General features: G+C 37.9%; 1 protein-coding gene across 17 annotated transcripts in view; it reads right to left on the minus strand.

Annotated features, from left to right (window-relative positions):
- Positions 1 to 24789, minus strand: part of PRRC2C (proline rich coiled-coil 2C) — a 101925-nt gene that overhangs the window by 64940 nt on the left and 12196 nt on the right. For 12 of the 17 annotated variants that reach the window (XM_049112301.1, XM_025430344.3, XM_025430353.3 and 9 more), the window contains exons 2-6: positions 6666 to 6827; positions 5779 to 5956; positions 3775 to 3884; positions 2530 to 2655; positions 251 to 474 (exon numbers count right to left, since the gene is read on the minus strand). In XM_049112301.1, coding sequence (XP_048968258.1) covers positions 251 to 474; positions 2530 to 2655; positions 3775 to 3884; positions 5779 to 5956; positions 6666 to 6777 — 750 coding nt within the window. In that variant the 5' untranslated portion in view covers positions 6778 to 6827. The remainder of the gene's footprint in view (positions 1 to 250; positions 475 to 2529; positions 2656 to 3774; positions 3885 to 5778; positions 5957 to 6665; positions 6828 to 24789) is intronic. The other 5 variants (XM_025430356.3, XM_025430348.3, XM_025430345.3 and 2 more) reach the window with 3 other exon arrangements.

Here is a 24789-nt window from a genome sequence, read left to right on the forward strand (position 1 = left end):
AAGTATTACTGAGTATATATTGCTATATCCACAGCAATGTGATGACAGGAAAATATCTACGATCCCTATTAATAATTACTCCTAACACTTCTGTAATTTGTTGCCTGCATTCATAATCAAGGAAAATGCTATTTTTTTAGCTAGATGTTAATACAAATAAAAACCTAAACTTTTCACCATTCCAATTCTCTCCTCAAAACCCAGAGCAAAAACCTCTTATTTAAGAACTTGCTTCTTTAACAATACTTACATAAGGAGGCATCATAGCTCTGTACTGGGAAGCAAGAGGAGGCTGCTGTCCATTCAGTTTAGCCTGTGGAGGACCACAAGCTATCCTCTTTTCCACCACTTTGAGGATATCATTTTGGTCTGATGTTCCTGCTGTGCTTTCATCCTGGCCAGAGAGCTTTTCATCTTGGTCAGATGTTAAAGGTGAGCCAGCTGACTTACCACCATCTCTCCAACAAGCAACATCTGGTATGGAGAGAGGTAAGAAATTCAATTAAAACTAAGAAACGTCACCTTAGAATTCAGGATTGAAATTTAAGGGGGTGGGGGGAAGGGGCTAAGAAAAAAGCTGAAAATAGAACACAGAAATCTCAAACCAGGCAGATTTCAAAACTGAATAAAGTAACAAAATGCAGGGAAGCAGCAGTAAAAGTCTGATTTAGGTCCTAATGCTTTCAAAGTGTTTAGGTAATCAGGTAACAGTAGCTTCCAAAGCAGAGGAGATGTACCACAGAGGGTACCACCAAAAGCAAATACTGGAGTTGGGGCAGAAAATATTAGAACCTCTCTATCAAGCTTTACCAATATTTGATATAGAAATTAAAGTCACTGTTAAACCTAAGTCCTGAGGGAAGAGGGCTAGGAGTTCTATAGTGACAGTGATCCTCTCATTTGTTTTTAGGCTACTAAGGTTAGTTATATACACGTGTCCAAGGGGGGAAAATTCAGTGACCACATTATCTGGTAAAACTACACTCAAAATAGGTAAATGGTTTTACTAGGGTATCTTTTTGGTAGGTAGCCTCCAAGATGCCCCAGATGGGTTTCTATCTCCTGGTATTCATACCCTAGTAGTAGTCTCCTCTCACAGTATACCAGGATTATCTGTGTCACCTACAGAATAAAGCAGAAATGATGACATGTCTCTTACAGAATTAAGTTATAAAAGATAAAAGATCTTTCTTAATACAAGATATAAGGTTTCCATCTTGAGCGGTAATAGTCCTGTCTCTCTTTATGTGGGGAAGCAATATTGTGAGCAGCCCACACACAAAGAAGAGTGTTCCCGAGCCACAACTCCTAGCTAAGCAGCTCCCAGATTCCCGACCCTTGGATACTCTGAAATTAAGGCCAGTTCAGTTTATTGTTTTAAGCTGATAAATCTGTTATGCAGGAACAGATAACTGGTGAAAATCAACTGAACAAGAAAATAGTAGAGGGTGCCTGGTTGGCTCAGTGCATAGAGCATGCAACTCCTGATGTCAGGCTTGTAAGTTCAAGCCCCATGTTGCGTGTAGAGATCACTTAAAATTTTTAAAATGAATCAATGAAAGAGAAAGAAAGAGAGAGGAAAGAAAATAGAGCTGACACATCTATTTCTAATATGCATCAATTATACACTAGCAATTAAAAATAAGAAAAAGATGATTTACCCAGACCATAAAAGAAATAAACCATAAAAAATATGAAATGTGTCAGGTTATCAGAAATATAGATTGGAGGGCAGCCTGGATGGCTCAGCGGTTTAGCACCACGTTAAGCCAAGGGCCATATCCTGGAGACCCGGGATCAAGTCCCATGTCGGGCTGGCTCCCTGCATGGAGCCTGCTTCTCCCTCTGCCTGTGTCTCTGACTCTCTCTCTGTGTATCTCTCATGAATAAATAAATAAAATCTTAAAAAAAAAAATAGAAATATAGATTGGTAACCATCACCGAAAACAGAGATCTCGCATGTAATACAGGATCCTTTGAGATATTTGGTAATGACAATTGGAATATAATATGATTAATAAAAAAGACAATCTCAAGCATTTTCTATTTCTTTCTTAATACAAATATTTCTCACTCACTATCCAAATTTATTTGGTTCTTTGGTGTGAGTTCAGAAAGGAAAGGATCCTTGAATGTTAACAGAATAGCAAGTAAATGGATATAATTTAAAAATTAAAATTTGCACATTAGGGAGGTTGGCTCAAAATTTTTACTACTATAAAAATGACCAATATTAATGTGCAAAGAACTCACCCAGTATCAGAAAAGATACTCAAAGAACTCACCCAGGAATCTTGTTAAAATATAGATATCTAATTTAGTGGATTGGGTGCGAGGCCAAAGACCTACATTTCCAACATGTTAATTTATACCAATACTGCACGTGTAAAAACCACACTGGAATGAGAGCAGTTACTATCTTTTCAAACTAGGCAAGTCACACATATAATAATATTGGGCAGAAGGTTACAAAATAAAATACAAATATAATCTCATTCACTATTTTTATGAAATAGAAAATATTCTTACTTGGTGGGCGTAAACTGGGTCCAGGTCCGTAATTTTCATCATTTGTTTCTTTTTCTTTTTTCTCCTGATCCCCAGCTGCCTGCAGGCTGGGAAATTCTTGCTGAAAATGACTATTCACCTGGATTCCTACAGATTTTTTTAAAATATTAAATGTAACTTTTATACTGAAGATAATGAAAAAAACCCTCCCAGGACAGAGGTCTCTGCTTTCTCTGATAAATTATTCCAATTTTGTGTATATATATATATATATAATTATATATATTATATCATATATATAGAATTATTCCACTGTTCACATTCATAAAACTTTAAATTTTAGAATTAGAATCCCTTGGAAAGTTAATGAACAGCCATGAGGAGATAAAAATCTAAGAAAGGAATCTGCCAGACATTGTCCAGGACTCATTAAAGATGATGAGGCAAAAGAGGAGAGTTTCACTTGTTTCTCTTTTACTCTTTACATTTTCAAAAAGTCAAATTCTTTTGCTAACAACTCTAAAAATCAAATAATATTACTGAAATAGAATACATGAATCAACACTGCAAGTATCACAGTAAGGCCTTCAACGAATTTATAACTGAGCTACTGGTTTACACCTCAGTAGTCACTCATTCACTCATCTACCCACCTACCTGCCTACTTATATACTTCTATAAGTGAAAAGATCTGATTTTTATTAGCTTGAGGGCCTAGATAGGTTTTTCCATACAATGTTTTATAGATCTTTCTTGTTTTCCAAGTAGGAAATTTACATTTTGCTGGGGAATCCGTCATTCCTTGGTGAGGGGGTGGGGGACAGAGTATAACAGCTACTGTGCTTTATAGCTACTGTCTAGCTCTACTATGGAAATCCTGAGTAGCACATATTTGAAATAGAAAAGGCTAGGGAGCACAGATGGTGATGAATAAGGTTTCTAGCAATCTACACAATGACTGGGTACTTTTATGCCCCAAAGAGCAGAAGCTACAAAGTTTTTTCTGGTCACATAGGGTAAAGATAAAAACAATGTGGGACAGAGGGTATCTTAAAGATTCCTTTTTAAATCCCTATCACTTGCTCATACATGGGTCTTGGCACTGAAACTTAACTACACCAATTGATGACAGAAAGATCCTTTTTTAGGGTCTGAGTATATCCTTGACAATGTTCTCTGCCCCTGCCAAAATCCACCCCTTATCTGCTGCATGGCTGTTCAGTAACTGTCAAACCTAGCCAGTTTCCCCAGCTAATGTCCACTTACCATCTCCTTGCCCACCTTGCTTGTTACTGGCCCAAGATTTGGGAGCAGGTGCTACTTCTGGGGGAGCTGCAACCCCAGGTTTTGGCTGTGCTGGTGGAACTTCTGGTGTTCTTAAAAAAAATATGAATCCATTATTTCAGACATTATACGATCAAATCAAATAAAAACGAATATTGTAGTTAAGGTAAATTTGTGTACAGAATGTTTTGGCTACATATTTACTCACAGATGCATCTCCCTCAAATGCTTTTCCTTTGCAACATTCCTTCAAATAAAGTATAGCTATTCTATCCCCTTTCATTTCTACCTTTTAAGATAGCTTTGTTCTTCATTTTATGAAAACACACACACACCACACCCAAAAAAACGAAACACTCATTATTGAGCACAGCTACCAAGAGTCTGTTTGGAAGAAGTAAATACTTACATATAATTAGAAATAACATTATAGGCATACATACTGTCTGGACTGGTGGACTTGGCCAGGGCTAAGGCTAAGCAAATTCTCCATTTGGCAGTCAACAGGTTCATCACTGTACTTACTATTGTTATTCAGAGAGGTAACAGCAACTTGCCTGATTCATCCCCATGAGTAAAAGGTGTTTGTGTTGTCTTTGTTTTAAGAGAGGGACTGATGGAGGGGTTGGGGGATGGTAAGAGAGAATCTTAAGCAGGCTCCACCCCCAGCAGAGAGTGGATCCCAACAGGACTGGATCTCAACCCCGAGGTCATGACCTGAGCCAAAATCAAGAGTTGGACACTTAACTAAGCCACCCAGGTGCCCAAGTAAAAGGTGTTTTAAAAAAATCTACAGTTTAGGGATCCCTGGGTGGCGCAGCGGTTTGGCGCCTGCCTTTGGCCCAGGGCGCGATCCTGGAGACCCGGGATCGAATCCCACATCGGGCTCCCGCTGCATGGAGCCTGCTTCTCCCTCTGCCTGTGTCTCTGCACCTCTCTCTCTCTCTGTGACTATCATAAATAAATAAAAATTAAAAAAAAAAAAATCTACAGTTTAAAAAAAAATAAAAAAATAAAAAAAAATTAAAAACTCTACAGTTTTATTCAATCATTGTAATGATTTAATGCCTGAAAATTAAAAAGGTAGTAGTTAAGATAAGAGACTTAAGGGAGGCAATATATTCCTGGTATATACTCAGACCTGTAACTGACCTAGTACTACAAAATAATGCTACAACTAAGAAATGGAGAACAAGGTCTTTGACAAGTTTTATCCAAGTAAAGTCAAATTTTACTACATAAAGCTCCCCAAACAGGAGTACAGAAATTTGGTAACAGATATAAGCAAAAAGCATCAAAAACCCAAATGCTGATATTATTTTTCTAAATCACCACTACTTTGCTTGGTCATTCAAGAAACTAAAAGCCCAGCATAATTCCCAAAATACAGAATGCCAAATATATGCTGAATAAATAAAAGGGACATTATTAATTCCATCATAGCCTGCTTGCTAATTCTTTATTCATTCAAACAGTATTACTTGAGCACTTACAGAGTACATCAGGTATAGTTTCAGTGAACTAGGCAGACAGAAATTCTTAGCATCATGGGAATTATTTAACAGAATCAACTCTTACTTATCTTAGAAAGTGAATGCCTAATATGGTGGGAGTTTGAGGGAGCCTGACGTGGTACATAGGAAAAGCTATCATCTGTTCTACCTTGACATATGGAAATACTACCACTAAACCTACTCACAAAAGAAAATTCATTAAAAGTTGACTATTTAAAATGACTTTAAATGGCCTGAGATATCCAACATACATAGTATAATGTCTAGCACACAGAACGAACTCAAACGGAAGTTGCCTACAGGGGCATCTGGCTGGCTCAGTCGCTGGAGCATGCAGCTCTTGATCTCAGGGTTGTGGGTTCAAGCCCCATGTTGAGTGTACTTATTACTTAAAAATAAAAGCTTTAAAAAAATAATAAGTTCCCTACAAAGAAAGGGGAATAGTTTTACTTTTTAGTTGACTTTGACTCACTTTTCCTCTTCATGCTGTTCTTGTTTGGATGCCCATCCTGTGCCATCTTTAGGTACAATGTTTACATTAGGGTCATTGCCTTTGTTTTCTGCTTTGAGACTTGGGAGGTTAGCAGGTGGAGGCATACGTCGTGAAATACCAACTTTTCCAAGACTCTGCAATCCATGTCGAGCTGCAACTAAAGATCAATAACATCAACTTTCTTAGAACATCTATTTTATTGCTCCATTTTTTCTTAAAATATATAAAGACAATAAAAATTAATGGAATCTTGGACTATTTCCTTTTATTTTAAAATAAGAACTTTAAAACAGCCACACCTGCAACATTAAACCAATATAGAAATTATATTAAACTACGGAGCCACTGAAAAGAGGATTTAAGCATTCTAACAACCCTATATACTATGAAAAGGAAAATACAGGCGATAGCTGGTTTTGTAATCTTTTCAAGGAATCTATTTTAAACTCAAAATTTAGTATATTACAGAATATGCTAACTTTACATTCATAATCAACATTTGACAGTTCACTATAAACACTAGGCTCAAAAATACAAAAGACCGCAGGACTATCTCTTCCATAACTAGAAATGGTAGCAAACACCCATAATATATATTCCTACACTTATCATTCTCATTGACCAAATCCCCTTTTGCAGCCACAGTTCTACTTAACTTTCTGACAAACAGTAAAAGAAAAAGAGATATATTTTAAAACATTTAAATTTTCTTCTGTAAGATACTTATTCATCCTGTGAAAAATGAGTGCAAACATAAAAAGTCCAATGCACATATGGTTGCATAAACATGGGTTTGTCCTAGCTCCTAACAGCAATAATTCCATGAAAATCATTAAAAAAAAAAAAAGCCACTTGATTTTACTCACCTGTAGTTTTCTGAGTTTCTAAAGATTTACCCTTGTAAGTATTAAATAAACTGAGTGTTGCATACTTTTTCCCATCCTTTGCTTTTGTGCTCTGGCCTGACTTCTCCGACATTTCGGTGGAAACTCATCGAGTCCAAAACCTCCTGCCACACCCCTTCAAACCTTTAAAACACATTAGAAAGAAAAATGAGGAAAAATTTAACTTACTTTAAGAAACTCTCAGTAAATTCAAATGTTCCCAGAAATTCTGAAAAACAAAAACACTGAGGAATGAAATCTATCTTCAATAACTTGTATCAATAATAATATCACAGACTTGTTCAATACTCTCAAACTCCAAGAACCAACACACAATAAAATGAATCAAACTAAACTGCCTTGCATTCAGTGAACACCTGAGTTATTTACTGTTTGTAAGTGCTTAACTATATCATAGAGAATAAGAATTTTAATCCAGAGGAACCTGGCTGGCTCGGTGGGTAGAACAAGATTCTCTTGATCTCAGAGAATTGTGTTCAAGCCCCATATTGCATGTGAAGTCTACTTAAGAAAAATAAATTTAACATGAACAGTTCAAATACAATAAACCTATGAAGACTGTCTATCTTACAAATAGAGGTATCAATCAGTACCTACATATGGAATATATATGATAGGAGGATTACCATCATTCCTCTATAAATTGTATGCCTCTGTTTTCTGTGGTATGTATCTAACAAAGCTGTAGTAATTTAACAATATAAAATAAAAAGAAACATTCTATTTTCACTGCATTCTGCAAAGGGTAGAACATTTCCTTATAAGCTCCTTCGTACTTAAAAACAATATTCTATTTCATGGCTATGGATTAAGTGTTCAACAAATGGTAAGTTATTAGAAGAAAACAGCATTTTAATGACCACTCATATACAAAGATAATTTCATCTTTGGAGTTAATGTGTCCTAATGTGAGGTGCACCTTAAAACTAGTTTACTACTAAACAGCAAAAATACACAAATTAGTTCTCCTATTATTTCCCTTCCATTTAATGAAGTATACATACATCAACCTTTTATGGTTTTTCTTTTATTTATGGTTTATCTTTTTCTTTCTCCTTTTTTGAGTGGTTAGGGTAGAAGTAGGGCAAAAGATGGTCAATTCTACCAAACATTAATAGTTCTTTGAGAACTGAAGCACAGGAATTAAAGATAGAAAATTGACAGGTACATCAAGCAAAAAGTACTGAAAGTCAAGGAAGGGCCATGTAGACCCTATCATTATGAAAGTCATTTTATCTATTGGTTTTACATGTCAATTGCAGAATCAGCCTTACAGGCAGAGGTGTGGTTTCTTTTTTTTTTTTTTAGAGGTGTGGTTTCATACATGTCAACTGCCACACTATGTGTATAGTTCCGTAAAATTTATCCAAGAATTTTCACTTTATCTCATTTCAGTATAATAACCTTATGCTACAGTTAGTATCCTGATTTTACAGATGTGGAAACTGATGTTGAGGTAAATGAAACTTGATTTGAAATCAAGGCTCTGGGTCAGTCCATTATGCTACTACCTCCTCCCCATGTAACTGCAGAAATAAACAATCTTTCCTTGAGATAAATTGTGAAAAGGACTCACCTGCAAAGAAAAGAACCGCATAATATATAAACAGCTTCCTATCTGCTACCATAGAAGAATGCATGCAATTAATTATATCCCAAGAGTGCTAATAATGTTATGAAGAGAGCTGTACTCCCAGAAAATATCCTGTTGACATATTTTCACTAACATGAACGAAGATGTAGGAAAACATATTCATTTATAGTGACAAAAAAGGGCAATGCATATTTATTAGATGACAAAATTAAGATTCAAGGAGATCTCCAGCTGCAAAAAAGTAACTGATATAGCAAGAAAAAGTCAACTACTTGTTCTTTCATCCTCATCTGATGGCAATTTAGCACCTCAAACCTCTCTTAATATCACAACTATTCATGCAACACTCTTAGTGGACCCTCACAGGCCTACATCAGAGAGAAAGCAACAGTGTAAGACACTCCTGAAACTTAGGGGCAAACCTACAGGCCTACCTGTATCTACATCCATCTTTCTTAACGGTTTCCCTTTCTCCAGCTATTGTTACAAGGTTCTCAATCATTATCTATAAACTTACTAAAAATACAAATTCTCAGGCTCCAACCCAGATCTATCAAATCGAACTCTGAGCATGGGGTGTAGCACTATTTTTAACAAGTCCTCAGATGATGCTGAGACATAGATAAGGATAGGTTAAGCTAAAAGCAGACATAATCTAAGCAAAGGTTCATCATCCTTGAGGCACACTGGAATCACGTGGGATTTAAAATGCACCAGCAGGGCAGTCCGGATGGCCCAGCAGTCTAGCGCCGCCTTCAGCCCAGGGCATGATCCTGGAGACCCCAGATCCAGTACCACATCAGTCTCCCTGCATGGAGCCTGCTTCTCCCCCTCTGCCTGTGTCTCTGCCTCTCTCTTTCTCTCTCTCTCTCTGTCTCTCGTGAATGGATAAATAAAATCTTTAAAAAAAATAAAAAATAAAATAAAATGCACCAGCATCTGAGGTTTCGAGGTGGGGCTGGGGCAATCCTTAGGCTAAAAACTGCTCAGGTGATTCTAATATGTAAGCAATCTTCAAAACTGCAGCAGTAAAACGGATCTCTTTTCTCCCATTCCATCGAAGGCCAATCCTGGCTTTTCCGTAGGGAATCTCATCATTCCTATGGCTTCAACAACCAACTGATCATCCCATATTTCTATGCCCAGCCCAAAATTCTGTGTTTCTTAAGAATATATCCTGCTTGGGATCCCTGGGTGGCGCAGCGGTTTGGCGCCTGCCTTTGGCCCAGGGCGTGATCCTGGAGACCCGGGATCGAATCCCATGTCGGGCTCCCGGTGCATGGAGCCTGCTTCTCCCTCTGCCTATGTCTCTGCCCCTCTCCCTCTCTCTCTCTCTCTGTGACTATCATAAATAAATAAAAACTTAAAAAAAAAAAGAATATATCCTGCTGCCTATTTACATTTCTTCTTTGTTTTGCATAGCTCTAACTTTACTTAGAACACAGGAATCTATTTCATATTAAGGGTTTCAGAAACAAGCCTACCAAAACATCTGCACAGCATGAGAGGAAAATGGTAGTTTAAAAACTATCAACGGACAAAGTATCTCAACATTTGACAAAATGTGGTTATATAAGAATTCAACAAATTGAAGAAAACGAACTTGAAGGAATAAAATTAATCCTATAAACAAATAGAGAAATACTACCAATAAGCAAATGTATTAAGTATATTCAGTTTCATAAGCAAACAAAACTAAAATTACAAGACACGTTAGCTTGTTTATATGCTTACACAAGGAAAACAATGTAACATTACATCATTTAACCAGACTGACAATATATAATTCGATTCTAGTCATCAAAGAACATTAGAGGAGAGCCCTGGTGGCGCAGTGGTTTAGCGCCGCCTGCAACCCGGGGTGTGATCCTGGAGACCCGGGATCGAGTCCCACATCGGGCTTCCTGCATGGAGCCTGCTTCTCCCTCTGCCTGTGTCTCTGCCTCTCTCTCGCTCTCTCTGAATGAATAAATAAATAAATCTTTTAAGAAAAAAAAAAAAAAAAGAAGAACATTAGAGCTTGGATAGAATCATAAAATAAACCTTAAATAAATACATAAACCTAATTTTTCTACTTAAAAGAAAAACAAACTTTCCTATAAATTATAAGGAATTCTCTAAAGAAAGAAAGAAAGAAAGAGTGGAACTGACCCTAAAAGCCACACAACAGACTATAAGGTCAAAGTAAGTTTTTGCAAATATATTGTAAAACTCAAGTCTGAATAGTTCTTTTTAAGGTTCAACATTCTGTGAAGTTTTTCCTCCCACTATTAACAAAATACTCTAAAATATGCCCTTCAGGGGGCACCTGGCTGGTTCAGTTTGTAGAGTATGTGACACTTGATCTTGGGGTCATGAGTTTGAGCCCCACTGGGTGTAGAAATTACTTAAAAACAAGTAAATAAAATATGCCCTTCAGTATGTACTCTTTTCTCAAATGAGGTAAACAAAGTACATACCAGGTGTACTCTGTAGTGAGAAAGATGAACAATCAGGCTACTAGAGTTAAATTTATGCTTTCATATGCTTATAAGCTGCTCTTATTTTTATGTTTTACAGTACCTACTACACCAAAAAATTAAAAAATAAAATAAAATAAAATACACTTGATTGTAATATAAATGAACCAAATGATAATTCCATCAAAAGCTAAGAACTACCACTTAATGTGCTTAACCTAATTGTTATAAAATATGCATTTTTAAGAAACAAAATTTGGGGATCCCTGGGTGGCGCAGCGGTTTGGCGCCTGCCTTTGGCCCAGGGCGCGATCCTGGAGACCCGGGATTGAATCCCACGTCGGGCTCCCGGTGCATGGAGCCTGCTTCTCCCTCTGCCTGTGTCTCTGCCTCTCAGTCTCTCTCTGTGTGTGTGTGTGTGACTATCGTTAAAAAAAAAAAAAAAAAAAAAAAGCCAAAGTTTAATTTAGTCTTCTTGTTTTTTGGTGTTTTTCTTCTGAAAGGCTTAAGAGATACCGTGAAAGTCCCAATTAGGTTGAAAATTCATTCAACATATACTTTAGAGAAAAGCTAGTGACTTGTTCAAAAATTAAAATTACTTTTAGGACAAAGTATCAAGAGAATCCAACCAATCTAGCCTAAGCGCCATCAAGACTTAGCTTCACTTTGTATAATGTAACTAAAAATATTTTAAAGTGTAATTCCTGTTTGCGTGCTTAAAATGTATCAAAGAATCATGGCTACATGAGTTTTCTAAGCAATAATAATCATGCCTAGCAGGCTCACACTTTCATCCAAAATGAAAACAACTCAAAATTTGGATAAAGGGGTGCCTGGATGGGTCGTCAGTTGAGCATCCAAACTCCTGGTTTTGGCTCTCATGGGTTGTGCGCCTGAGCCCCGTCTGAGCCCTTATGGGACTCTGTACTCAGTGGGGTAGTCTGATTTTCTCCCTCTGCCCTTTCCCTCCTCCAGTACTCTCTCTAAAATAAATAAAATCTTTAAAAAAAATTCTTTTAAAGAATCAAACTGTTGCCCAGTAACTGAGTCTCAAATAAAAAGAATATTTATAAAAAGGGAAAAAATATCCAGCACCCAAGAAACTAAAATCTACTCTTTAGCATCCAAATAAAAATCATGCAAAAAAAAAAAAAAAAAAAAACGCAGCCAAAGAGACAGGAAAATATGAATCATTTTCAAGAGAAGAATAAATCAACTGAAACCAACCTGGGTAACCCAGCAGACAAACCTTAAATCAGTTTTTGTTTTTTTTATTACAACTGCATTCTATGTACTCAAGAAGACGACTAAATACAAACAGAGACATGAAAGATACTTAAAAATCTAAATTAGAGGATCCCTGGATGGCTCAGCGGTTTAACGCCTGCCTTTGGCCCAGGGTGTGATCTGGAGACCCAGGATGGAGTCCCACATCGGGCTCCCTGCAGCCTGCTTCTCTCTCTGCCTGTGTCTCTGCCTCTGTGTGTGTCTCTCATGAATAAACAAATAAAATCTTTTTAAAAAATCTAAATTAATAAAAATGAAAAACACAGTGGATGGGATTAGCAGCATTTTGGACACTTTGATTAAAAAAAAAAAAAAGAACCTGAAGTCATCAGAAGACAATGAGGAAAAAAAATATTAAAAAAAAAATTAAAAAAGAGTATTACTAGGCCTTGAGAGGGTTTCTAGCAGCCTAATCTTAGTGTAACAGAGGTTGACTGAGTAGGGGAAAGACAGAAAAAAAATAATGGCCAAATTCTACAAATTTGATGAAAACTATAAATCCAGATCCAAAAGACTCAGCAAATCAATGAAGAAAACCATACCACATCATACACAAATTGTTCAAAAATAACAAAGACAGGAGCCTGGCGAGCTTAGTCGGTAAAGTATGCGACTCTTGATCTTGGGATTCTGAGTTTGAGCCCCACACTGGGTGTAGAGATTACTTAAAACCAACTAACAATAAGGAGAATATTTTAAAAGCAACAAGAGAAACAAACAAATATAACAGCAGTAGCGCCCTTGTGGGAAATCATGCAACTAAGAAAATGTGGCTGCATGCTTAATGTACTGAATGGGAAAAAAAATGGTAACTTAGATTCTATATTCAATAAAAATATCTTTCAAAACTGAAGAAGACCAGAAAGGGGGTGAGGGGGCTTTCTCAGACATGGAAAACCTGAGAGAATTCATCAATAGCAGGACCTACACTACAAGTAGTATTAAAGTCCTTCAAACAGGAAAAAAAAAAAAAAAAAAAAAAGACCAGAACAAAATCTAAATTGACAGAAAAAATGAACCACAACAGATATGGAACTAAGTGGGTGATAGATGAGATTTGTAAAATATTGAATGCTCACCACCACCCTGCCTCATTCTCCCAAAGGTCAGGAGCAAGACAAGGATATCAACTCTTTCTGCTTAACACTGTGCTAAGTTTTAACCAGTGCAGTAAGAAGAAACAAAAGGAATTCAGAATGGAAAAGATGAAATAAAAATTCTTTGTTTTGCTGACCTGATCATATTTGTAGAAAATCTGATGGAGTTTAGAAAAAGCTATTAGAACTAAAAAGAGTTCAGCAAGGTTGCAAAGAAGATCAATATATAAAAATCAATTGTATCAGGGGTACCTAGCTGGCACAGTAGGTAGAGCATGTGACTCTTGATCTCGGAGTTGTGTCTTCAAACCTCACTTTGCACAGATTACTTAAAAAAACAATAAAATAAATAAAAACAATTGTATCACTGCATAGTAGCAATAAACAACCAGAAACTAAAACTAAAGCACAACTTATAACAGCAATTAAAAATAGGAAATCCGGGATCCCTGGGTGGCGCAGCCATTTGGCGCCTGCCTTTGGCCCAGGGCGCGATCCTGGAGACCCGGGATCGAATCCCACATCAGGCTCCCAGTGCATGGAGCCTGATTCTCCCTCTGCCTATGTCTTTGCCTCTCTCTCTGTGTGACTATCATAAATAAATAAATAAATTAATTAATTAATTAATTAATTTTAAAAATAGGAAATCCTTAGGGATACATCTGACAAAAAATGTGCAAGATTTGTATACTGAAAATCACAAAACATTAAAGACAACCTATATATATGATGCTATGTCCTGTGTATGTGTCAAAACACCCGATATGTAAGATGTGATTCCTTGCCAAATTGATCTATAGAGTCAAAGCAATCCTAAACAAAATTACAGAAGCAATTTTGAGGGGAGAGGGTGCTAGAATGTCAAGCTGGTCTAAAATTCATTAAAAAATAGGACCAAGGGGATCCCTGGGTGGCTCAGCGGTTTAGCACCTGCCTTTGGCCCAGGGCGTGATCCTGGAGTCCCGGGATCGAGTCCCACGTCGGGCTCCTGGGATGGAGCCTACTTCTCTCTCCTGTGTCTCTGCCTCTCTCTCTCTCTGTCTATCATTAAATAAATAAATAAATAAATCTTTAAAAAATAGGACCAATAAATAAAAGAATTTTTAATTTTTTTAAAGATTTTATTTATTTATTCATGAGTGACACAGAGAGAGGCAGAGGCACAGGCAGAAGGAGAAGCAGAACCTTACAGGGAACCCAATGTGGGACTGGATCCCAGGACTCCAGGATCACACCCTGAGCCAAAGGCAGACAGGCTCAACCACTGACCCACCCAGGAGTCTTAATAAAATAACTTTAAAAAGCTGGAAGATGAATAGCACCTAATTTCATGATTTTTTAAATAGCCATGAACATAGTGTGGTACTGGCCTAAAAAAAAAAAAGACAAATCAGGGGCACCTGGGTGGCTCAGTAGGCTAAGTGTCTGCCTTCGGTTCAAGTCATAAAGAGGTAGTCTAGGAATCAACCCCCACATCAGGCTCCCTGCTCAGTGGGGAGTCTGCTTCTCTCTCTGCCCCTCAGTGGGCTCATGCTCATTCTCATTCTCAAATAAATAAATAAAATCTTTAAAAAAAGACTGATCAATGAAACAGAATACAGATATATAAATATACACAGGCAACTGGTATTTACAAATGCACAGGAAACTCAGTGAGTAAGGGATAGTCTTCTTAACAAATGGTGAAGCAATTAGATATACAGGACATAAAAAAATGAATTCTGATCCATACCTCCTACCACATACAAAACAACTCAAAATGGACAACAGCAAAGGGTAGAAACTTGAAATTAGAAGACATGTATGTTCTGGAAATCTAATGCACAGCATTATTATACTCAAAATACTGTATTATACATATCGAAATTGGTAAGAGACAGGACCTTAAACGTTCTCACTACACAAAAAAATTAACGGGTTGTGATGGCAAAGTGCTAATGTTACAGCAGTCATTGTGCAACATATAAATGAATGAAATCAACATGTACACCTCAAACTTACACAATATTGTATGTTAATATCTCAATTTTTTGTAAAAGGAGCACAGACAAAATGAAAAGACCTAAAATTATAAAAAGAGAAAGCAAGGGAGAAAATCCTTGCAACCTTGGGTAAAATAAAGAATTCTTTGACAGCACACTAGATCTGCTCTCAGGGGTCCTACTTTCTAGTATTTCAGATGGTGACATATGCTGCGAATGAAACTAAACAGGACAATATGAGAAAGTAAGAAAGTAATTATTTTAGATTAGCTGATCATTAAAGGCCTCTCTGAGGGAAAGGCTTCTGATTTGGATCTAAGGGGGAAGGAATCAGCTTCAAGGCTCAAGAAAAAGCAAATGCAAGGCCCCAAGGTCCTGACATGCTTATCATGTCATATATTTAAAAAAAAAAAAAAAAAAAAAAAAAACTAGTGAAATAGAAGCTAGGAAAGGGAGAGTTGATTGAGAAGGCCTATCAGAATTTTAAATTTTATCTTGAAAGCAATGCAATTCTTAGTATTCATTCTGAGCAGAGACGTAACTTTGGTTTTCAAAAATATCCTGGTTACAATGTGGAGAATGGATTGTAGGAGGCCAAAGGTAGAACGTGGAAACATCAAACTACAAAAACTACACAACTATAAAAACCTAGGCACAAGATGATGTAGTTGTGGCTGAAAAATGGAAACTAAATAGAGGCCAGGAAAGAGGAAACAAGGACAATCTTGGTCTTGAGCTTAAAAAGCTGGACACATTGGGTGGCTCAGTTGAGCGGCTGCCTTCTGCTCAGGGCGTGATCCCGGAGTTCGGGGAGCCTGCTTCTCCCTCTCCCTTCTGTGTCTCTCATGAATAAATAAATTTTTTAAAAAAGAAAAGCTGGACATGAAATGAGGTGAGGAAGACTAGCTTTACAGAAGATGGGGGAGGAGAGGTAGGGAGAAGGGGAGGCAAGAGTTCTCAGCCATATTTAGTTTGAGATCTTTATACAAACAAGCAGGGATCTGTACAGAAAGATACTCAAGACATAGTTAAATAAATAATATATGTTAAATATTTAAAAAAAATACAAATTACATGCCAAGTATAAAAGTCTACCAAACCATATCACAAATTATCAGCAGTAGTGACACTCCTGATAATAAGGAACTTTGACTTTCTTCATTATATGTCCTGCAGTATCTTAATATAAACAGTAAAAGTACTTTGCTTTTTGTAACAGAAAACAAGAAAAAACTGCAAATGTTTTTAATAGCAATGACTTGAAATGAAAAAAATAGTTTCAAGACCAGAAAATGAAAAAAAATGCATAGGATTTATTAAAAAGAATTTAAAAGTCTATCCTCACTGATGTAACAGATCTAAAATATGCAAGAATATTAACAAAGACTATAGGTAAACAAAAAGCAGTTGAATGTGGGCTCATCTGACTTCTTTTATCTGCCTTGTGGTTATGCAACAAAAATGGGAGAAAGCAATGAAAACATGCACATAACTACTGTGTGTTAAGTGAACGTTCACTGTGCATAACACAACAGTCATTAAGGCTCCTTACACCACAATAGGTACTTGCAAGTATGGTGACACCTCTTCCTTTTGAGCACTGGCATTAGAACCTAACTCACATCCGTAGTAAAGTTTCCAAGGGATAACATATCTTGTGTGTGCTTGTCTTTAGATACTAAAACCTTAAATAATGAAACCAATGTCCTCTTAAAGCCTGATGGAGGATTTAATATAATCTCTGAAATACAATTTAGCAAAGCAATCCTCTACAGGTTACACAGAAACAGCAAGCCAGGGATGCCTGGGTGGCTCAGCAATTGAGAGCCTGCGTTCGGTTCAGGGCATGATTGGAGTCCCAGGATTGAGTCCCACATCAGGCTCCCTGGATGGAGCCTACTTCTCTCTCTGCCTGTGTCTCTGCCTCTCATGAATAAATAAATAAAATCTTAAAAAAAAAAAAAAAAAAGAAGAAGAAACAGCAAGTCTGAAATTTCCTCCTTACTGCTACAATGACAAATATTCATTCAACAAGATACAACAAATGTGTTAAGAACTAATAAACTGCTAAACTCTGCCTTAGATGTTAAGATACATCATGGAAAGATAGATGATGTCCCTGCCTTCATGGAAGTTTTAACAAAAGGTATTAAAAATATGAGAATGAAAAAACTCAGCTGGATAAAGAGATAGCAAAGAAGGAAAAGAGACTGGATACTGTGGTAAAGGTCCAAAAGATCTCTTTGGAAAGGTGACTTGAGGATAGAAAAAAATGATCAGTGGTTCTCAACATAGGCTTCAAACCGATCCAGGAAGGTTTTCAAAGATACTACAGTCCCCATGCCAGACCAATTAAATCAGAATTTTCTCAGGCATGGTCTGGCAATAGGATTCTTTGCAAACCTCCTCAGGTGTCTCTTAAATATAGGCATACATCATTTTATTGTGCTTTGTAGATACTGTGTTTTTGTTTTTTTGTTTTGTAGAAACAGAAGGTTTGTGGCAACCCTGCATCCAATAAGCAAGTCTGTCAGCACTGTTTTTCCTACAGCATTTGCTTACTTCATGTCTGTACCATATTTTGGTAGTTCTCATATTTTGAACTTTTTCATTATTATTATATTTGTTACATAATCTATGATCAGTGATCGTTTTTTAATTTTTTTTTTTATTTATTTATGATAGTCACAGAGAGAGAGAGAGAGAGGCAGAGACACAGGCAGAGGGAGAAGCAGGCCCCATGCACCGGGAGCCCGACGTGGGATTCGATCCCCGGTCTCCAGGATCGCACCCTGGGCCAAAGGCAGGCGCCAAACCGCTGCGCCACCCAGGGATCCCTGATCAGCGATCTTTGATGTTACTATCGTCATTATTTTGGGACACCACAAACTAGACAGTGAACTTAACTGATAAATGTTGTGTGTGTACTGACTGCCCACCAACAAGCTGTTCCTCGAAACACAATACTGAAATTAGACCAATTAATAACCCTACAATGGTCAGTAAGTGTTCAAGTCAAAGGAAGTCTCATGTCTCTCACTTTAAATCAAAAGCTAGAAATGATTAAGTTCAGTAAGAAAGGGATAGCCTAAAAACTAGGCCTCTTGCAGCAAAGTTAGACAAGTCATAAATTCGACAGAAAAATTCTTAAAGAAAATTAAAAGTGCTACTCCAGTGAACATAGGAACGAAAGTGAAACACCTTTACTACAGATACTGAAAAAGTATGAGTGATCTGGATTAAACAGACACATTCCCTTAGGCCAAAGCCCAATTCAGTGTGAGGACCTAACTCACTTAAATTCTATGAAGGCTGGGATGCTGAGTGGGTCAGTGGTTGAGCATCTGCCTTCTGCTCAGGGCATGATTCTGAAGTTCCATGATCGAGTCCCTTATCGGGCTCCTTGCATGGAGCCTGCTTCTCCCTCTGTCTGCCTATGTCTCTATCTCTCTCTGTCTCTCATGAATAAATAAATAAAATCTTAAAAAAAATTCTATGAAGGCTGAGAGAGGTGAGGAAGCTAAAGAAAAATTTGAAGCTGGCAGAGGTTGGTTAATGAGGTTAAACGAGAGAAGCCAACTTTATAACATATATGTAAAAGGTGAAGCAAGTGCTGATGTAGAGGCTCCAACAAAATAATCCAGAAGACCTAGCTAAAACAATTAATTTTCCACATAGATGAAACAGCCCTCTACTGGAAGAATATGCATCATAGCTACAAAGAAGTCAATGCCTGGCTTCAAAGCTCCAAAGGGCTGACTCATTTGTTAAGGGTTGATATACCTGATAACTTTGAATTAAAGACAATGCTCATTTACCATTCTGAAAACTAGCGCCCTTAAGCATTATGCTAAATGTACTCTGCCTATATTTCAGAAATGAAAGAAAGCCTGGATGTCAGCCCATCTGTTTACAACATATTTACTGATTTTTTTCTTTTAAGATTTTTAAGTAATCTCTACACTCAATGTGGGGCTCAAACTCACAACCCCAAGGTTAAGAGTCTCATATTCCACCAACTGAGCCAGCCAGGTGTCCCTATTTACTGAATATTTTCAGCCCGCTGCTGAGACCAACTGCTCAGGAAAAAGATTCCTTTCAAAACATTACTGCTCCAAGAGTTCTACAACAAGATGTTGTTTTCACTCCTGCTGGCACAACATCCACTCTGCAGCCCATGGATCAAGGAATCCCTTCAACTTTCATGTTTTACTATCTAAGAAATACATTTCATAAGGCTATAGCAGCCATAGATTCCTCTGATGGATCTAAGCAAAGTAAACTGAAAACGTTTTGGAAAAGATTCACTACTCTAGATGCCATCAAGAGGTCACACAAAACACCAACACTAACAAGAGTTTGGAAGACACTGATTCCAACCCTCATGGACTGAGGGGTTCAAGACTTCAGTGGAGGAAGCAACTGCAGATGTGGTGGAAAGAGCAAGAGAGCTAGCATGAGAAGTGGAGCCTGAAGATGGGACTGAATTGCCACAATCTTAGGATCAAACCTGAATGGATGAGGAATTGCTTCTTATGGATGAACAAAGAAAAGTGTTTAAGATGGAATCTACACCTAGTGAAGATGCTGTGAAAACTGCTGAATGGGTGTTATACACCACTGATGAATTACTAACTTTACATCTGAAACTAATAATGTATTATATGTTGGCTAATTGAATTTAAATTAAAAAACTGTTGAAATGAAAAGGATTTAGAATATTACATAGTTGGTAAAGCAGTGGCAGGGTTTAAGACTAATTTTGAAAAAAGTTCTACAGGTAAAATACTATCAAACACCACCACAATCTACAAAGAAATTGCTCATGAAAGAACAGTCAAGTGATGCAGCAAACTTCACTGTCATCTTATTTCAAGAAACTGCAGGGATCCCTGGGTGGCGCAGCGGTTTAGCGCCTGCCTTTGGCCCAGGGCGCAATCCTGGAGATCCGGGATCGAATGCCACGTCGGGCTCCCGGTGCATGGAGCCTGCTTCTCCCTCTGCCTGTGTCTCTGCCTCTCTCTCTCTCTCTCTCTCTCTCTGTGACTATCATAAATAAATTAAAAAAAAAAAAGAAAAAGAAAAAGAAACTGCAATAGGCACCCAACCTTCAGCAATCATTGCCTGATCAGTCAGTAGCCATCAACGTGGAGGTCTGATCCTGCACCAGCAAAAAGATTACAACTCTGAAAGCTAGGATGATGGTTAGTATTTTTAGCAATAAAGTAACTTTTAATTAAGAAATATACATTGTGGGGGGCACCCGGGTGGCTCAGTGGCTGAATGTCTGCCTTTGACTCAGGTCATAATCCTGGGGTCCTGGGATCAAGCCCTGCATTGGGCTCCCTGTGGGGAGCCTGCTTCTCCCTCTGCCTATGTTTCTGCCTCTGTGTCTCTCATAAATAAAATATTTTTGAAAGATTAAAAAATTACACACACACACATTGTTGGAGTGCTTGGGTGGTGCAGTCAGTTAAGCATCTGACTCTTGGTTTCAGCTTGGATCATGCTCTCAAAGAGTTCTGGGATCAAGCCCCATGTTTGGCTCCATGCTCAGTCTGTTTGAGATTCTCTTTCCCTCCCCATCTGCCACTTCAGCTTGGGCTGTCTCGCTGTCTCTCTGTCTCTCTCTCTCTCTCTCAAATAAATGAAACCTTAAAAAAAAATTTTTTTTTAAATATAATGCTAGATACCACCTTACACCAGTCAGAATGACTAAAATTAACCAGCCAGGAAATGACAGACGTTGGCAAGGATGTGGAAAAAGGAGAACCTTCATATACTGTTGGTGGGAATGCAAGCTGGTGCAGCCACTCTGGAAAACATTATGGAGGCTCCTCAAAAAAGTTGAAAATAGGATTCCTGGGTGGCGCAGCGGTTTGGCACCTGCCATTGGCCCAGGGCTCGATCCTGGAGACCCGGGATCGAATCCCACATCGGGCTCCCGGTGCATGGAGCCTGCTTCTCCCTCTGCCTCTCTCTCTCTCTCTCTCTCTCTGTGACCATCATGAATAAATAAATTAAAAAAAGTTGAAAATAGACCTATTGTATGACACAGCAATTGCACTACTGGATATTTACCCCCAAAATACAAATGTAATGATCCAAAAGGGCACTTGCACCCCAATATTTATAGCAGCAATGTCCACAATAGCCAAACTATGGAAAGAGCCAAGATATCCACTGACAGATGAATGGATAATGATGTGGTATATATACACAATGGACTACTAAACAGCCATGAAAAAAGAAATCTTGCCATCTGCATCGACATGGATGGAACTAGAGAATATTGTGCTAAGTGAAATATAAGTCAGAGAATGACAGTTATATGATCTCAATCACAAGTAGAATTTAAGAAACGAAACAGGATCAGGGTAAGAGAGGATAAAATAAAACAAGACAAAATCAGACAAGGAAGGGTACCTGTGTGGCTCAGTGGCTGAGCATGTGCCTGTGGCTCAGATCATGATCCCAGGGTTCTGGGATCGAGTCCCGCATCGGGTTCCCCATGGCGAACTAGCTTCTTCCTCTGCCTATGTCTCTGCCTCTCTCATGAATAAATAAAATCTTTTTTAAAAATAGAGAGGGAAATAAACCATAAGACTCTTATAATCACTGGAGAAACAAACTGAGGGTTGCTTGGGGGGGCGGGGGCAGGGAAAAAATGTCTGCATTTCTGTTCTTAAAAAATAATAGGCCCGGTGGCTCAGCGGTTTAAGCGCCGCCTTCAGTCCAGGGCGTGATCCTGCAGACCCGGGATCAAGTCCCACATCAGGCTCTCTGCATAGAGCCTGCTTCTCCTTCTGCCTGTGTCTCTGCCTCTGTGTGTGTGTGTGTCTCTCATGAATAAATAAATAAAATATTTTTAAAAATAAATAAATAAATAATAAAAACAATGTTATTGTACCTTTACTACACTACAACATAGCAAAAATATAATTTTCATACGCACTGGGAAACCAAAAAAATTTGATTCCCTTTACTGCAATATTTGCTTTATTATACCGTTCTGGAACTGAACCCTCAATATCCCCAAGGTATGCAACTATAGCCACAGTTGAGAACCACTGCAGAGAGGGCGGAAGGGGTGGGGGCAATGACCCAATTTTGATCTGAGATAAGAAGTTTGGTGTAGGGTAGCCTGGGTGGCTCAGCAGTTTAGCGCCGGTTTAGCGCCCCCATCAGCCCAGGGCGTGATCCTGGAGACCGGGAGACCCACGAGTCCCACGTCGGGCTCCCTGCATGGAGCCTGCTTCTCCCTCTGCCAGTTTCTCTGCCTTCCTCTCTCTCTCTCTGTTTCTCATGAATAAATAAATAAAATCTTAAAAAAAAAAAAAAAGTTGAGGTGTAAAGGTCACGTCTGGGGGAGAGGCAGGAGAAGAAGTCAGAGTACACAGAAGTCTAGTAGGCTAAGGAGTATTGCCCAGTTTATTCTAAATGCCATGAAGAGCCACTGAAGAAAATCAATAGAAAAATCTCAATTGCTGAGTAAATGCATGGCTGCATTCCACAGATCCACATCTTAAGTAACAAAATGGTACAATTCACATAATTAGTAATTTAAAAAAACCTTGAGAAACAGTTAAGCTCAACAGAGGCATTTCTTTCCAACTTGTCATATTCTCATTTCAAAAAATGTACTGTACTGACACAGTCACAGAACAAAGGAACTATATCCTCTACTTGTATCATTTTTAATTTTACAAAGCTTTTTATTATTTGCATGCTATTCAGGATATTTTTTTTACATTACTGTCCTTACTATGTACCTAAAAATCTAAATCATTAGGGTTTGAAGTTTAGTCTACAAAAACAAAGCCTATTGACTAATACACCCCTTTTAAGGGAAGAGAAAGTAATCACATTTCTAAATTCAAGGGTCTGTGACTGAGCAATGATAGTAAGAAATTAGCATTTTTCTTTGAAATTAGATACACCAAAACATGTGCATCTGCATTTTCTAGATTTGAGCAATAAACATATATTACCTGTAAGCAATTTTTTTTCAAAAAAGTGTTAAGATGAAAGAAGAAACCAAGAAGGAAAAAAAGCCTGTGTTTTAAAAGCAAACAATTTACAAAAGGTCTAGGGCAAATTTGGAAGGCAGCAGTTTATCATAATATCAACTTTTAAGATTTTATTTATTTATTTGAGAGAAAGAGAGAGAGAGAGCAGAGGCAGAGGGAGAAGCAGACTCCCTACCAAGGGAGCCCCATGCCGGGGCTCGATCCCAGGACCCTGGTATCATGACCTGAGGAGAAAGGAGATGCTTAACCAAATGTACCTCACCAAGGCGCCCCAAATAACAACCTTTCAAAATCAAAGGATGACACTCAGCAGTGGTTATAAAGAGATGGCTTTCATGAAGGACAGCTATCATAGGCTGAAAATTTTTTTTAAAAATATATGAAGGGTTTCCACATCAAAACAAGATTTGCTATTATTTTATAAAATTCCTCCAGTCTCAAAAATTATAAGATTCTAAGATTACTCACCATTACAAAAGTATTTAAAACTACTCAATACTAAAAACATTATTTTTAGTTATATTTAAAATCTAGCATTATTGGGGGGAAAAACATACTTTCACAAATTGCCAATCTGCTCAATTCAATTAAATGACAATTATCTTTTTGGTTACCATGGGCTTCTAAATATTCAAGCTCTGTTTACCTTTCTTTCCTCATTAATCTTATTTTTTTAAAGATGTATTTATTCATGAGACAGAGAGAGAGACAGAGGCAGAGGGAGAAGCAGGCTCCATGCAGGGAGCCCGATGTGGGACTCAATCCTGGGACTCCAGGATCACACCCTGAGCCAAAGGGAGGCGCTCAACCACTGAGCCACCCAGTTGTCCCTCCTCATTAATCTTAAGAGTTTGGTGAGAGTTTAGTTCCTCTGGAAAATGAAGAACAGTGTCCCAATGATTTAAGCAGTTAACACTAGAAAGAAACTGCAACCATTTCCAGATGAGCATACTATAAGCACTCAACAAATATTTTACTGAATAAAAGAAGAATCTCTAGTAAGTAATGTTATCACATACAAATATAAAAATAAACAGGTTCTGTGTAAACCATTTTCTTTGGTTTCTGTGACTCTGGCAGCTCGGTCTCTTTTTTCTATCCTTCTACATAAATGTTAACATGATTTTGCCATCTCTATCAGCTCCCTCTATGTGGTTTCTTCCTTGGACAACTCATCTATTAGGTTCATCGCTTCAATAAGGATAATTCCCAATACTTTCCTCCAAGCTACACTCTTTAAACATACATTTTTAATTGTCTATAGAACAAAATGTTTCCACTTAAATTTCTGGCCAGAACTACAAACTCAAAATGTTCGACTCCCCTATCCATTCACAGAAATGTTTATCCAGCACCTCCTGTATTATCAGGCACTATGAGGAACAAATGAAAAAGACATGTTGTCCTCATCAACTGAATGGAGAGAACAGGAAATGTGAGAAGGTTAGAAAAGGTTTACAAAGAATTGGGAGGAAAGACAGACAACTAGGCAAACCAGGCATTGACAATCAGTGCAGACAGACATCCCACTAGAGATCTGTGATAGACAGTACTCCCAAGGCTGTACAGTTTGAAGACTCTCATTAAAGTCCAGCAGCACAATCGGGAATGGTGAGCAAGCACACAGCAGCTGGAA

Source organism: Canis lupus, chromosome 7 (genome assembly GCF_003254725.2).
Source record: "Canis lupus dingo isolate Sandy chromosome 7, ASM325472v2, whole genome shotgun sequence".
NCBI lineage: Eukaryota > Metazoa > Chordata > Mammalia > Carnivora > Canidae > Canis > Canis lupus.